The sequence below is a fragment of the Myiozetetes cayanensis genome, unplaced genomic scaffold (assembly GCF_022539395.1).
Source record: "Myiozetetes cayanensis isolate MyiCay16 unplaced genomic scaffold, myiCay2020 scf1, whole genome shotgun sequence".
Taxonomy (NCBI): domain Eukaryota; kingdom Metazoa; phylum Chordata; class Aves; order Passeriformes; family Tyrannidae; genus Myiozetetes; species Myiozetetes cayanensis.
In genome coordinates, this window is record NW_026086604.1 from 97,708,738 (window position 1) to 97,721,969 (window position 13,232).

Consider the following 13,232-nt stretch of genomic DNA (forward strand, 5'->3'; position numbering starts at 1 on the left):
CAGGAGTTTTTAAATGGCTTTTTGGGCAGGGAGGCTAAATGTATATCGCATTCGTGTTAGAAAATGAAGAAAATAGTTTCATTTTCTTGTAGCATAAGTTCGTTGACATAGTGTGGAGAAAAGTCTTGTCTTTAAGTATAAGAGCATGCAATTGAAAGTTAACATTCATAGCACTATTGAATATGAAGTAACAATTTTAAAAGTCTCTTTGGTAAATAATATACCCAAGTGATAATTTGAGATTACGGATCTGTGTGTGGCATCTAGTCAACTGGGATGTGAGCAGTGCAAATATTATATGACCAGATGAAAAGAGAGACCCTGTCTCCAACTTGTTCTCTTAGGGCTGTGAGCTGGAATTGGAGAGGTCTTGGATGCAATCTGTTCCCAGCATTTAATAATTCTTACATTAGCAAAAACTGGATAAAAACATGGCATGATCTGGAGAGCAGATCTAGGCTGTTCTGTTTCCTGAAGGAATGTTGAGAGTACTACACTAATGTAGATAACCCTGTTTGATGCTGTGATTTTTGTAAACTTTCCTGTCCCTTTCAGTAAGGTGCATTCAGAGCACTTTTAATGGTTCATCAGCTTTGCTCCTTGATCAGTTAGGTAAGGTAATTTTTTTCTGGTTGTATCCATATATGGAACTTGAAGGCTGGTCAGAAAAATTATCTAATTGGGTTGTATGTTCTGTAGAAGTGAATTGTCCCACTGGTTGGTAGTCTGTGTGCATCCCTTGGCAGTGATGATGTTCTGCCTCATCTCAGAGAACAAAGTAATCATTCCCACTCTTACCATAAACACCTCTCCTAGAAGCTTATGGTATCCAGTCAAACTAATCTTTTTTTTTTTTTTTTCAAGAGAATTATTGCAGGTATTCATAACGCTGATCTGTCTGATAGATTCTGATAGTTGTGAAGTTGCACGATAGTGTGTCCTGCAGCATGGCAGGTAAGAGAGAGACAAGGAGGGTAGGTTGAAAAGATCAGAAAAGAAAAGTGAAATCTTTGTGTGGAATGCCCTTCTTCAATTTGCTTGGTGAGAACATTCATCATACATTAATCCAGTCCATGAAATTTAATTTTTCTTTTTTTCTTCTTTTTTCTTTTTTTTTTTTTTTTATTTTACTGTTTGCTTTCACTGGAAGAGAGTGCAAACTAGGCAAATAGTTTCAAAGTGTGTGGTCTTTATGATTTATATGTATTGCTCAGAACTACCACTGACCAAACTTCTTGGTCTTGTTCCCATTTGTTACAGTAATTAAATATTAAGTTGTTATGAAAGGATTGTGCCATCCCTTGAAAGAAAGAAGAATGTGACTATTCCATGGCTCTGTGGTGCAGCTGATGTTTTATTCAAACCAGTATGTAAGGGTAGAGAAAATATATGCCAAGTTTATCCCATCTGGAAGGAATGTAACGATTCTGGATCTGAAGCAAAACTAAGGGTCTCCTATACTTTAGTTCATTAGGGAACCAGAGTTTGATTTGGTTGGAGAAAGAAAATCAACTTATGCTGTATAGATACATTTGGTTTGCAGGAGAAGAGAGCCTGTACAGGTCAGTCAAATCCTGAATACATTACCTTCTTTATTTTAGCCTTTAATCTACATTAAGACTAGATAATGCTTGTCCTTAAATGACCTTTGCATTGGATTGAATCTTGCACTGGAAACTTCAAAGTATAATTGAAGACAAATTATGCAATAAAATTCTGTGGTTCCAAGCCTGCAAGAGACCAGCTCTTCTCTTTGATCACACCCATTAATACTAGGGAAGTACTTCAAGCTCATAAACAAAGACCTACGTACAGTCACATAGTGTTTTACTGATTCTGAAAATGAGAAGATGGAGGGGAAAGGAAGGAGTGGCACATGAAAAATAATCTCTTTTAAAGAAATGTTGGTGATACATTTCAAAGCTTTGTTTGAAAATGCTGGTCTGGCTTTTTCTGATGTTATGTTTACAGACTTCTCAAGAAGGTGTCTTTGTTCTGAACTGTCCCCAGCTGGTCCCAAAGTTTTATTCAACCTTCACATGAAGCTGCTTGCTCCTATGCCAGCCTTGGGATGCAGTTCAGAAGAGTGTTCTCCCTTAATGCAATTTGAGAGAGCTTCCTGTTGTGCTGACAAACATGCAGCTTACAGAAATACTGTATCTAGCCTTTACAAAAGGATAGGATCTTCCAAAAAATCTTAAGCAAGCTGTTTTATGATGCCAGTTGAAGCAATCAGCCTGTTGCTCTGTGAAACCAGCAGCTGTTAGAAGACATGCAAAAGTTACTACCCTGTAAGTCCTGCTTCAGAACTCACCAACATGCAGTGACTATCTGAAAACCTTCAGCTGTTCTCCTCGTGAGCCATTGTTGGATACTTTTAGGGATGCTACTCTTCAACTTTATGAATCAAAAGGCAGTGCTGTCTTGCAAGATACTTGAAATCTGAGGGTATCTAACATCAGCTATTCCCAGTGAAAAGGGATTGCAAATATCTCTACAGGTCCTGACTGTTACTCACAGAGGAACATGAGATAAGACTCATGAGTACTACATCCCTTTTACCATATATGATGTAGTGCAAATCCTCCTCTAAGGGGAGGTCTGTAAGCTTTCAAATATTTTGACCACTGACTGCCATTATCAGTAAACAGGCCAATATGATAACTGGTAATGAAAATAATCAGTAGTTTGTTCAGATAATTAAAGCTATAAACCTCTTCTAAATATGGAATAATCCTCCAATTTCAAAAGCCCCATGCTTTGTTCTGTTGGTCTCTCCAAGCATTGTTTGGCTTCCAAAATCTTCTCCCTAGGAAGTCTCTGAAAAAGTGACATCTAGTTTCTGCCCATGTGGCACTTTTATCCTTTGCATTTAACCTTGATAATCCTGGTGGCATTGGGAAGCTGGCTAGCAATTGTGATGGCTAGAGGCTATATTTCAGTGTGTGCTGGATGGGATCTGTCGACAGCTTTTGAGATTAGACCATGAAGTGCCTTCTCTCAACAGTGCTGATTTAGATTTTTGAGATGCAATGAAAACTGGCTGGCCTGTTGTGTTCAAAGGGTTGTGATCAGTGGCATGAAGTCCAGCTGGGAGTGAATCATTAGTTGCATTCCCAGGTAGTACAGTGGGCCAGTAATGTTTAACATGGTCATTAGTGATCTAGGTAGTAGCCAGAGTGTACCCTCAGCAAATTGTGGAATGTACAAAATTGAGAAGAGTGGTTGATACACTTGGTGGTTGTGCTGCCCTTCACGGGACTGACAGGCTGGAGAGTTGGCCTATCAAGAACCTAATGAAATTCAGCAAAGGGAAATACAAAGTCCTGCACGTGGTGGGGAATCATCAGTACAGGCTGGGGCAGACCTGCTGGAAACCAGCTTTGCAGAAAAGGACCTGGAGGTCCCGGTGAACAAAAAATGGAACATGAACCAGCAATGTGTTCCTGCAACAAAGAGATGGTTCTGGTCTCTATTAGGGGGAAATTGCCAGCAGGTTGAGAGAGGTGATCCTTCCCCTTTCTCAGCACCACTGAGGATGAATAACCACTGGATCCAATTATAGGTTTGTGGAATTTTGTTTGTGGAATCAACATTCAAATTGAAACATATACAGTGATTGATTATTACCATGGCATATATAGTTTTAAAATTCATAAAGCAGGCAATAAATACAATGATTAATGGTCTTTCGTGATTGCCTTCAAAGTTGGCAAATTTTGAAAGGCTATTGACTTAAAGCAGTGCAAAAAAAGGCTGTTTTGGCCTCATCTTAGCAAGTCTTTGTTCTGATAATAATTTATGGCTAAGCTTGGCCTGCGTCTTTATTGTGTAATCTATATAGCATATTTGGTGAATACTTGTATACAACTTAGAATATTTCTGGAGGTGGATGGAGTTTATGTGCTATATGTTTAGGTACATGAAAATATTTCAGTACACAAAGTATCTCAGGTATACACAGTGTTCTAGGATCAAATATGGAAAATTGCTGGATCTTAATGAGGTCCTGTAACATCCATTAGACACTGTGAGGTGTGGAGGCATGCCCACTGGACCTTGATTTCTGTCTTTGAACAGGCATGTGTTGATGTCATATACTAGATACTTTTCACTGTGAATTTACATATTATCTTCTTAGAAACCCTCAAGTTTTTTGCATCATACTGAAAAGCTACATCTTCGGATGCTCACAATCTGTCTCTGCCTCTTTCATGAATAAGATGTGGAATAATTTTTTCCTTGGTATTTGTTGCTTGTTTTCTTTGAATGATATGCTATTGCTCAGGACACGACACGGGAGTAGCAGGTTAACTCATGCTTGTACTTTCAAGAATTTTATCAGAAGGCCTCATTCTTCAGAAAAAAAGGAAGGGAAAAAAGACTTTTGCCTTGTGTGTGTAGTGCCTTTTTGTTGCACTCATGTGAAATGATTCGATGTGATGGACAGCAGTTTATCAAAACAAAATCTCATTAAAATCTGTCTGCACTTTGCCCTTACTGTCGTCTGTACAATAAGATTGTGAAGCTTTCTGTGACCAGACTGTAACCTGTGGTAACCTGTAGTGTGCGTACATTTATGAGTGATGAATAAAACCATTGTCACTCTTAAATGTTGGCATCAATATTGTGCTAGTAACATTTGGAAGTTTTTGCTTTATCAGCAACAATGACTGGCAAATAGTCAGCTGTTTTGTAATGGGAAGCTTAAAATAGCAGCTGAAGACATTTGAGTTAAGCTTCATGGAAAAAAACACTGCTGCATTTATTATGATACCGTTTTTGTTGTGTAAGGATGACATGATTGTTGTTTTAGCTTTTTAGACATACAGTGCAATTAAGAATTATCAGTTTTCCCACACATTCCACAAAGCAACTGAAGCACACATGCTAATAACCGGGACCTAAAATTTAGAGTACTTCCGCTGCTGCATGGGCAGCCGGTGGGTACAGATGCATGTTTCAGAGTGGGTATGCAGCCTTCTTACAGAGATGTGAGTCTCAAAAGAAGTTGCTGATAAATAATAAACTCTCTAAGATTTGCCCATACGACCAATATAAATATATTTTGGACTGGTGAGGAAGGGGATCTGTACATATGACATGCATTGTAGGCTTTGCAATCTGTAACAGGCATCCAGACTAGAAGTTTAAAAGAATGTACAAAAGAATTCTAATTTGTGTTTACTGGACATAGCAGGTGGTCACACCAATAAGAACTATATTGTGTTGTATGTGCACACTGATACAGATAGTGTTTACCCCATAATTTGTGTGATGTTCATGTGGCTGATTTTAGAATTCAGAGCATCAGCTAAGACAGGTCAGGATTTGGGCAGGGTGTTCAGAAAACAGATATTGCCTATAACTAAAGGTAATAAGTTTGTACTGACAGTTTCAATTCATAACTCTAACTACCAAAAGCCATTTACTGGGGGGAGTATCTTACATATTCTTGGACCAGGGTCTCTCATGATTGTTTTAGAAAGAAGTCTTTATGAACAGATTTATCTAAGAAAAGTTTATGTATTCACACACAACTTTATTTTTTGTATTCTTTTCCCCATTTTTTTTCTGTGCTTACTGCTTTCCTCAGTGTGAGTATTCAGGACCTTTATATTATGCATGTTTCTAAACTTTTACTATATTGTTGCTAAATCTGTGGTACTTTTTTTTGCATGCTTGGAACTAAGTGTTTGCTTAATTTCATCTTTGCTTGCTAAGAATCTTAGACTGAAGTACTTAATTAAATGTGTGAAAAATAAATTGCTAAGATTCATCACTGACCAATACTATTTCCCATGAAATGAGACATAGCAAGAGAAAACAAGTGATATTCTAACTATTATGAACAGTTACTTGCATTTCAGTGGGCATAATTGTCCACGTAATTTTAAAACTTTGACTATACCAGATGGTAAGAGTCTTAGTGAAAGTATTTGTATCTGTATGAAGGATTGAAGCTGAAATAGCATATTCTCTCTGTGAAGAAGAATAAGCCCCAGTGGCATGAGGGGACTTTTAATTATTAAAGTGTTCCCACACCAGGACTTATATTTGTGTGCTATTTGACCAAACTTTATCGTAAGAATTCATGCCATTAAATCAGGACATGATAGCTCATTTAAAAAAAAAAAAAAAAAAGGAAAGATTTCTAGAATAGAAGCTGAGTTTTGCACTCTGCAAGAAAGTATTGCAAGGCCTGATCACCATTAGTGCATCAGCCCATGCTGGCCTCTTACATTGAAGCTAAATTAATTGTGAAAAAATTTTCCCAAATGTTTGCAAAAATTGTGCTAGTAACATGCATGACTGAAACTGCAGTTATATACCATTGTATAAGGGAGAGGTATGGAGAAAAGAGAAATCTGTTGTTAGAAGATGACCTGACATAATTGTAAAAATTGAGGATGTTGCTAATTACTGATTTTATTTTTTCCCTTGAAAATCTAACTAAGATGTTTAGACTGAAATAAAAGCTGTTATGTCCTACCCAATGTCCTTACCTCACCAGTAAGGCTGTTGTAATGAAGTCAAAAGTAAAAATAAATCCTCAAAGCTGGAAAAGAAGTCACATTTCCTCCAGGAACTCAATCTTGAGACCACTGACCAAGTAGATAGATTATTCTCCAGCCAGAGAGCTGGAAAGATGCAGTCTATCCCTTTCATTCTCATGGGAGTTGTAATCTGTAGTTACTATTTGGTGATTACTTTTTGCCGCTTTTGGTCAGGGTCTGGGACACTTCACTGTACCTCCTTGAATGAAACATTATCGTAGTAATCCTTTTTAGTGCCTGTGAGTGTGGGACACATTTGCAAAGTTTCAGGGTGCCTCATGGCACATTTTCAGCAAATAAACTGTTAATCAAGATAACTTCTCAACTCTAGGAAAAAAATCAGAAGGGCTGCATCCATCTTTGTGGATGCCTTTGAGCCACTTTTATAGAACTAGAGAGTGGGTCTGAATGGAAATGTTTAGGGAAGTAATTTGAACATTATTTACAAAGTTTCACTTCAAAGATGTGCTAATATTTTGTAGTTTAGTTACAGCTTATCACCTTTGTTCTTCCAGGCTTTTAAGACCAAGGATGGCTACATCGTGGTGGGAGCTGGAAATGATCATCAGTTTGTCACTGTGTGCAAGGTGTGTTAGGCAAGTAATGTGCAATAGTTTCCATTCTGACTAGGAAAATAAAGATGCTGATTGCTTCTTTATTCTCCTGGTTGTTTTTGGTTTTTTTTGTTTGTTTGTTTTTGGAATTAAAGTGGTGAGTATAAATTCTAACCTTACAGTTCTGGCTGATCATTTAGGGGTCTGTTATGGGTTCTATGTTTTGCCTCTGAATTCATAACACCCCTGTTTCCAACCTTGTGGGTACTGTGCCCGTTTTGAAGTCTGCACATCTAAGTAGCTAAAAAAAATGAACAACCTAACAACCTTCACTTTGTCATGATTCACACTAGTGCCCTTTTCAGGAAGAAATGTGACACTGTTTCTCCATAAAATACGTGGTAGGCACAGGTATTAAGAAAGCAAAGCTAGGGGGTTGATTGTTCTTGTGTGACTTTTGTCAGTAGCCAAGTGTGCAGTCCTTTCGAACACTGGTATGAGCTGGTCTGTGCTTGCAGAGAAACTTGTGGAATTCTTAGAAAAGAAATGTTACAGGACTGTGGACTGACTCTGGAGCGGTGCAGAGATATGATATTCAAGAATGAATCTTCAAATAATAAAAAAAAATGTTCTAAATAAAATGTAACAACATTCCAAACAAAAGACCCCAGTAAGCTGGGAAAAGAGAAGTTTTGAATGTAGCATTAGATAGCATTTTTAAAAATTACAGAATACCCATTAGAGGTATGCTCTGTGCTAAATCAAAGGTGATTTTTAACTTAAAACACTTTGAAGAGGGAGAGCCAATAAAGGAAAAGAACTTTATCATGGGAAGGCCTGCAACACCCTATTGAATTTTAGTGAATACAGAGACCACTAATTCAAACATTGGAATTGCTATTAGAGAATCTTTTTGAGATGAGTTGGTGCTAAAAATACAGGCTGTATGGAAGCTGTTGCCCTGAAGACACATACTCTAGAGATGTAACAGCTGGCTCAAGCTGTAAACAACTGCAAACATTCTGCTTCAACTGCATCTTTTCAGGCAAGCTGAAAGAAAAATCTGGAATAATTCACTGTGATATATTCAAAATCAATGACAACTAACTAGCTTTTCTGGGAGACTTGGATAGTTGCAGAAAAACTTTGTAACCCTGCTCGCTGGAGTGCATTTCATTGTGGTCAAGTGTTACAATATCACATCCTGACCTGTGGCTGCTTCAGTCTAAATAGGCAATACTGAGCAAGAGTCTTCAGAAGCCTGAGGTTTTGTGTACAGCAAAGGAGAGTACAAACAGGTTTGCTAATGGGACAAAACACAGAGAGCATAAGCTCTGAGTGTGCATCTTAAAGCTTGAACGAATCCTCAAACAGGGAACACTGGTTTCATTCCAAATGGTCACAGTGAAATAAAGAAATAACATTGGAAACATGATGGAGAAAGATGAATGGTACGTTAATGAATAACTTTTCAAGTGTACATTTGTTAGTCACCAAAAATTGAGAACATATATAGACATGCAGCTTTACAACAGATGGACATTAAGTTAAAACTGAAGTCAGTAACATTAATTAAAACAGTAGAGTGAGCAACTCCATATGATCATTTTTTCATATAACTCATCAAATGGAACCATAGTTTTCTGATTAATTGCTTGGTTTTTTAAGATCTCATAAATAAGTATTCACTATAATTTACTTTGAACAACCTTGCATGATTTTTTTTTTCTAAAGCAGTGATTTGTAACTCCAAAATAGCAGTATTAAGAAAAGGAGATCATTTTAAGGGATACCAATATTACTGATAAAACTCCAGATAGGAAAATTTACCTATTTTCTAAAGCTAAATTATAATATGTTATGATTTTCATAAACTAGATTGTATAAACACAGAAAAAAGAGAAAACATGCTGTGAATTAAGTATTGATGGAAGATACTAGATTGATGCTTTATGTTACACTGCAGATAAAAATTTGCAGTGAAGTTATGTAACATCATCATTGTTATAGCATAACTTATGGATACCTTGGTTTCCATGCTTAGTTTTGTCACTCTGTGTGACAACTATGCCAAAGGTGACTATCTGTTTTGAATATCTCTAAATATCTGTTGAAAGAATATCTGTTTTGCTGATGGTTTTGTGTCATCAACAGCTACTCACTTGTAAGGGAAGCTGCATGCTTGTTCACTCCAGCAAAGTTAGGCATCATTAAATGATAGTGGCCCTGGTCTAAACCAGTGTCAGAGAAATTAGTAGAATGTTATGTTTGAGACAAATGTCAGAGAGACTGACACCAATTTGTGTATACTTCTGTGGTAGTATGTAATCCTATGGATTCAAGGAACAACTGACTGACATGTTAATAAAACCAAAATCCATTGATAATTACTAAATATATAGAAAACAGTTCCAACTCAGAAATGTCCTAATCTAAAGGGGCCTGGAGTTTGGATGAAGATTAAGGAAGTGTTGTATGTACTGGCCCTGTTCTTAAGCCCTTCCTAAGCATCAGCACTCAGGCACAGGCAGAGATAGGATGATGGGCTGTAGGGACTTCTAGTTTTAGCCACTATATTTTTTTTAAGCCACCTTAGACATGGCCCTGTAAAAAAATGTGGCATGTTTAGAATGATTATAAGAATCATCATAAGAAATACTGATCTGAAGTGTGTGCTAGTGAGTAAAAACACATGAAGAAATGTGAAAATCTCTTCCTTTATAAGATTCTATGCTGCCTTTCTCTGTAGCTGGTGTTATTGAGGTATTTATTATTAAATTTAGAAAGCACAATTAATTCTGTTTATTTATGTTCTCTAGACAGACATTGTGGCATAAATGGGTAAATTTTGTTGATTGTCCGCACAGCTACTTTGTCTACAAAATTCTAAGAGTCATTCTGCACATTTTATTCCCTTTGTAGAATAATTCACATTGTCTTTGCATGTTGTTTAAATTTCTAATGTGACAGGTGGCAGTTAAATATAGAAGATATATTTCTCCTTTCTTAGAGGTTATACCACTACTTTTCTTTATTAATTCTTTTGGAAAAAATAATAATAATAAAAAAGATGTTTCTGTAGAAAAAGACTTTTGTCTTTTTGATGAAGATTACTGAAGTGAAAAGAAATATTCTTAGTAATAGCTTTTCTCAGTCTAGTGTATGAAGTACAGACATACTTCTTGTTCTGTGACATATAAATTAGTGCAGGATAATCCCACAGATCTCTCCAACCTCATGGTAGTAACTTAGCAATTTTTAGTGTTCTACAATAAGAATTTCTCCTAGCTAATCATGAAAGCTATCAGCTAAGACTTGGATCTTCAGTTTAATTTATTTTTTAATCTAGAAATTTAATTTAATTTATTTATTATTCTTTTCTTTACTTCTTATGTAATGTTAACCAGGAGGCATTAAAAAATTGATTTAATTTTTAATTTCTTTATCTGTATTAAAAGATTAATGAGAAGTATCTGTTATTGTAAATTGGTGAATTTTTTAAAATCAGTAGTTTGTTAGCTATGTAAATATCTCCTACCATGCACATTTCTTACTTGTCTTTATTTTTACTTAGGTCTTGAATTTGCCTGAAATTAGTAAAGATTCTAGATACCAAACTAATACACTCAGAGTCCAGAACAGAAGAGAACTTACTGACATATTATCAACCCGGTAAGTTAATTAAAGGGGAAGAAAATACATTTAATCTGTTAATGCAAATAGTCTTGTATAACATGACTCCCATCATGTGAAAATTCTGTTTTACTCTTTTGAGATACCTTAGTTTTTAAAATAAATATTGAGAGAGCTTACTGATGTTCAATGTACTGCCTTTTGCACACAGACTATAGTGTGGACTAACAAGAAACCAGACCACAGATTTAAGTTTTCAGAAACCATTTCAACTTCTTTTTAACATAAATTGAATTTTAGTGAAACAACTAGTGCTTTATGCTTCCTAGATGAATGTAGCTCTTGGAAAAAAAATGCTGAAGCTCTATTTGCTTTTGCTGTGACTGGGATTTAAAGTTTTCACTGAGTGTTTCTGTATCCAAGGGAGTTCCACTTGCTGCTGTTCCCTTACTGCTGGTTCTGTATTGTGGTACTCTGTGCCCCAGATTCTCCCTGGGTCACTCCTTTTGAAATCAAAAGGATATGTGTTTAGTTTTCTATTTGGGAATCATCCTACTAAATACTTAAATAAAATTTTATTTAAGATGAAGCTTGGGAACCCTTTATTTGAGAGATTAAAACAGCTTACTTATCTTCCTCATTCTGTCTGAGAAGCCCTTTTTTCTGTGGGGTGCTCTTCTGCCTAATGGAGAGGATGATAAATTTAGGTAACAGAATTAAAAACTAATCTGTATAAACCTTCCCAAGGAAGGCCTCAGCAGTAGTTCATATTTTGGGGGATGAGTAGTAGAGGCAATATATCTACTGTCACACTATCATTTTGACACTTGACTCATATGAGTCTTTGTCAAGAAATTCATAACAGTTATCATTCAGGCAATTTCTTTTTGGTGAGGGAGAAGGGGAGGGTTTCAGAACATTAAATCAGGTGTCTCCCCTTTTAATTCCATCCAAGAAAAAGAGTTTCAATAGCACATCCATACCTCCCCCCTAAACCCCACACATTTTTCTGATATTGAGAGCCAGAATCATCTTTCATTAAAGACTGTAGAGAGAGTTATTTTACCTCTCCCTGTTGCACCTGTACTTTTGCCTCTGTTTTACCTGTCCATTTTCAGATGTCCTGCCCTGATGAAAAACTGAAGTACCAGGTGACTTTCGATTTTCAAGTAATTATGGTACAACTGTTCTTGACTAACTTCTGAAACTCTTCTTTTACTTCTATTGCTATAAGAAATGGATTGTGATAGCACAGATGAATCCTCTCTTGCTAGAAGTTTTGAGCCCCCTGAAAGGCCATAATTTATCGTTTGACCTACATTTCAGCTCTTACATTCTTGACACATAATCTTAGTTTCGAAGCTGGTTCATGTTGACTTATTAGTTGGAGTTCATTTAGTATGGGCATTTGTCTGATGTAATCTGGTACCTTGAGAGTGCGCTGTTTTGCCACCCATACATCAGTTACTTAGTAGCTTGTTGCTTCTGGTTAATGTTGAATGTAGGGTTGCTTTTTTTCCTATGGGCAATATCTGGATAAGAAGATAAAGCTCAAGAAACAGCTGTTCTTTGAATGAATTACTAGAATTCTTTTTTTTTTTTTTTTTTAAGCTATTAGATAACTATCTAAGATTACCTCTTTCAATTACTGCTGTTTGTTTGTTTTGGTTTGGTTTTGGTTTTGTTTGGTTTTTTGTCAGAGTTTGTGTCCTGTCTTATTAGTATCATTTAGGCTAAATTTCTGCATATTATGTGCAAGTGTGTGAACGTATGCACACTTTTGGAGTAGACATTTTCAAACTGTTCTGTTATGTCATATTATTATAAGTTCATTTGGCATTCAGTTTTAAAACACTGGCTATAACAAACGCTTTTGGCATTCTAATGGAAGCTGAATATGTTTCCATACACATTCCACAGTAACTTTGCTTTTATTCACTAATGCACAGTTTTTTGTAAAATTATATGTGGTTTGGTTTTGAAGTTAGAGAATTAAATGAATAGTTTCTCAGTGCTGAAAAATGTCAGCCCCTGAGAAATGAAGGGAAATGACAAAATAGTAATGACAGAATTTCACTGAAAATTAGTTTAATCATTGATTGCTTGATAGTATTACAGCTTCCAGCACATGGAAAATACAAACCTAAGGTGCATTACTTGGAAAGAAACATCTGCAGAACCTCCCATTCACTCTCTTTTGTCCCTAAACTCTTCTGCTGCCATTTTCAGTTGATGCATCCTTCCTGTTTCACCAAGTCTTGGTATTTTAAGCACCATTCATATGGCAGATACTTAGTACTCTGCAGTTGCTTGCATGTAGCACTGCTGTTACACAGTAGATATATGCATACTTTTATTCACAAGCTATTGGTGCTGTTATAATCTTACCATTAGAGCCTAGAGAAGGTTTTGATTCACCCATCTAGCCTCTTCCCTTCCTCTTACCCTTTTGAACTATTTCCAGAATTATGATTTACCATTTCTTTTC

At 36.3% G+C, this 13,232-nt stretch overlaps 1 protein-coding gene across 3 annotated transcripts in view; it reads left to right on the forward strand.

The window, feature by feature from the left end:
• SUGCT (succinyl-CoA:glutarate-CoA transferase) overlaps nucleotides 1-13,232 on the forward strand; it is a 316,929-nt gene that overhangs the window by 110,503 nt on the left and 193,194 nt on the right. For all 3 annotated transcript variants that reach the window (XM_050330259.1, XM_050330267.1, XM_050330276.1), the window contains 2 exons: nucleotides 7,073-7,144; nucleotides 10,686-10,783. In XM_050330259.1, coding sequence (XP_050186216.1) covers nucleotides 7,073-7,144; nucleotides 10,686-10,783 — 170 coding nt within the window. The remainder of the gene's footprint in view (nucleotides 1-7,072; nucleotides 7,145-10,685; nucleotides 10,784-13,232) is intronic.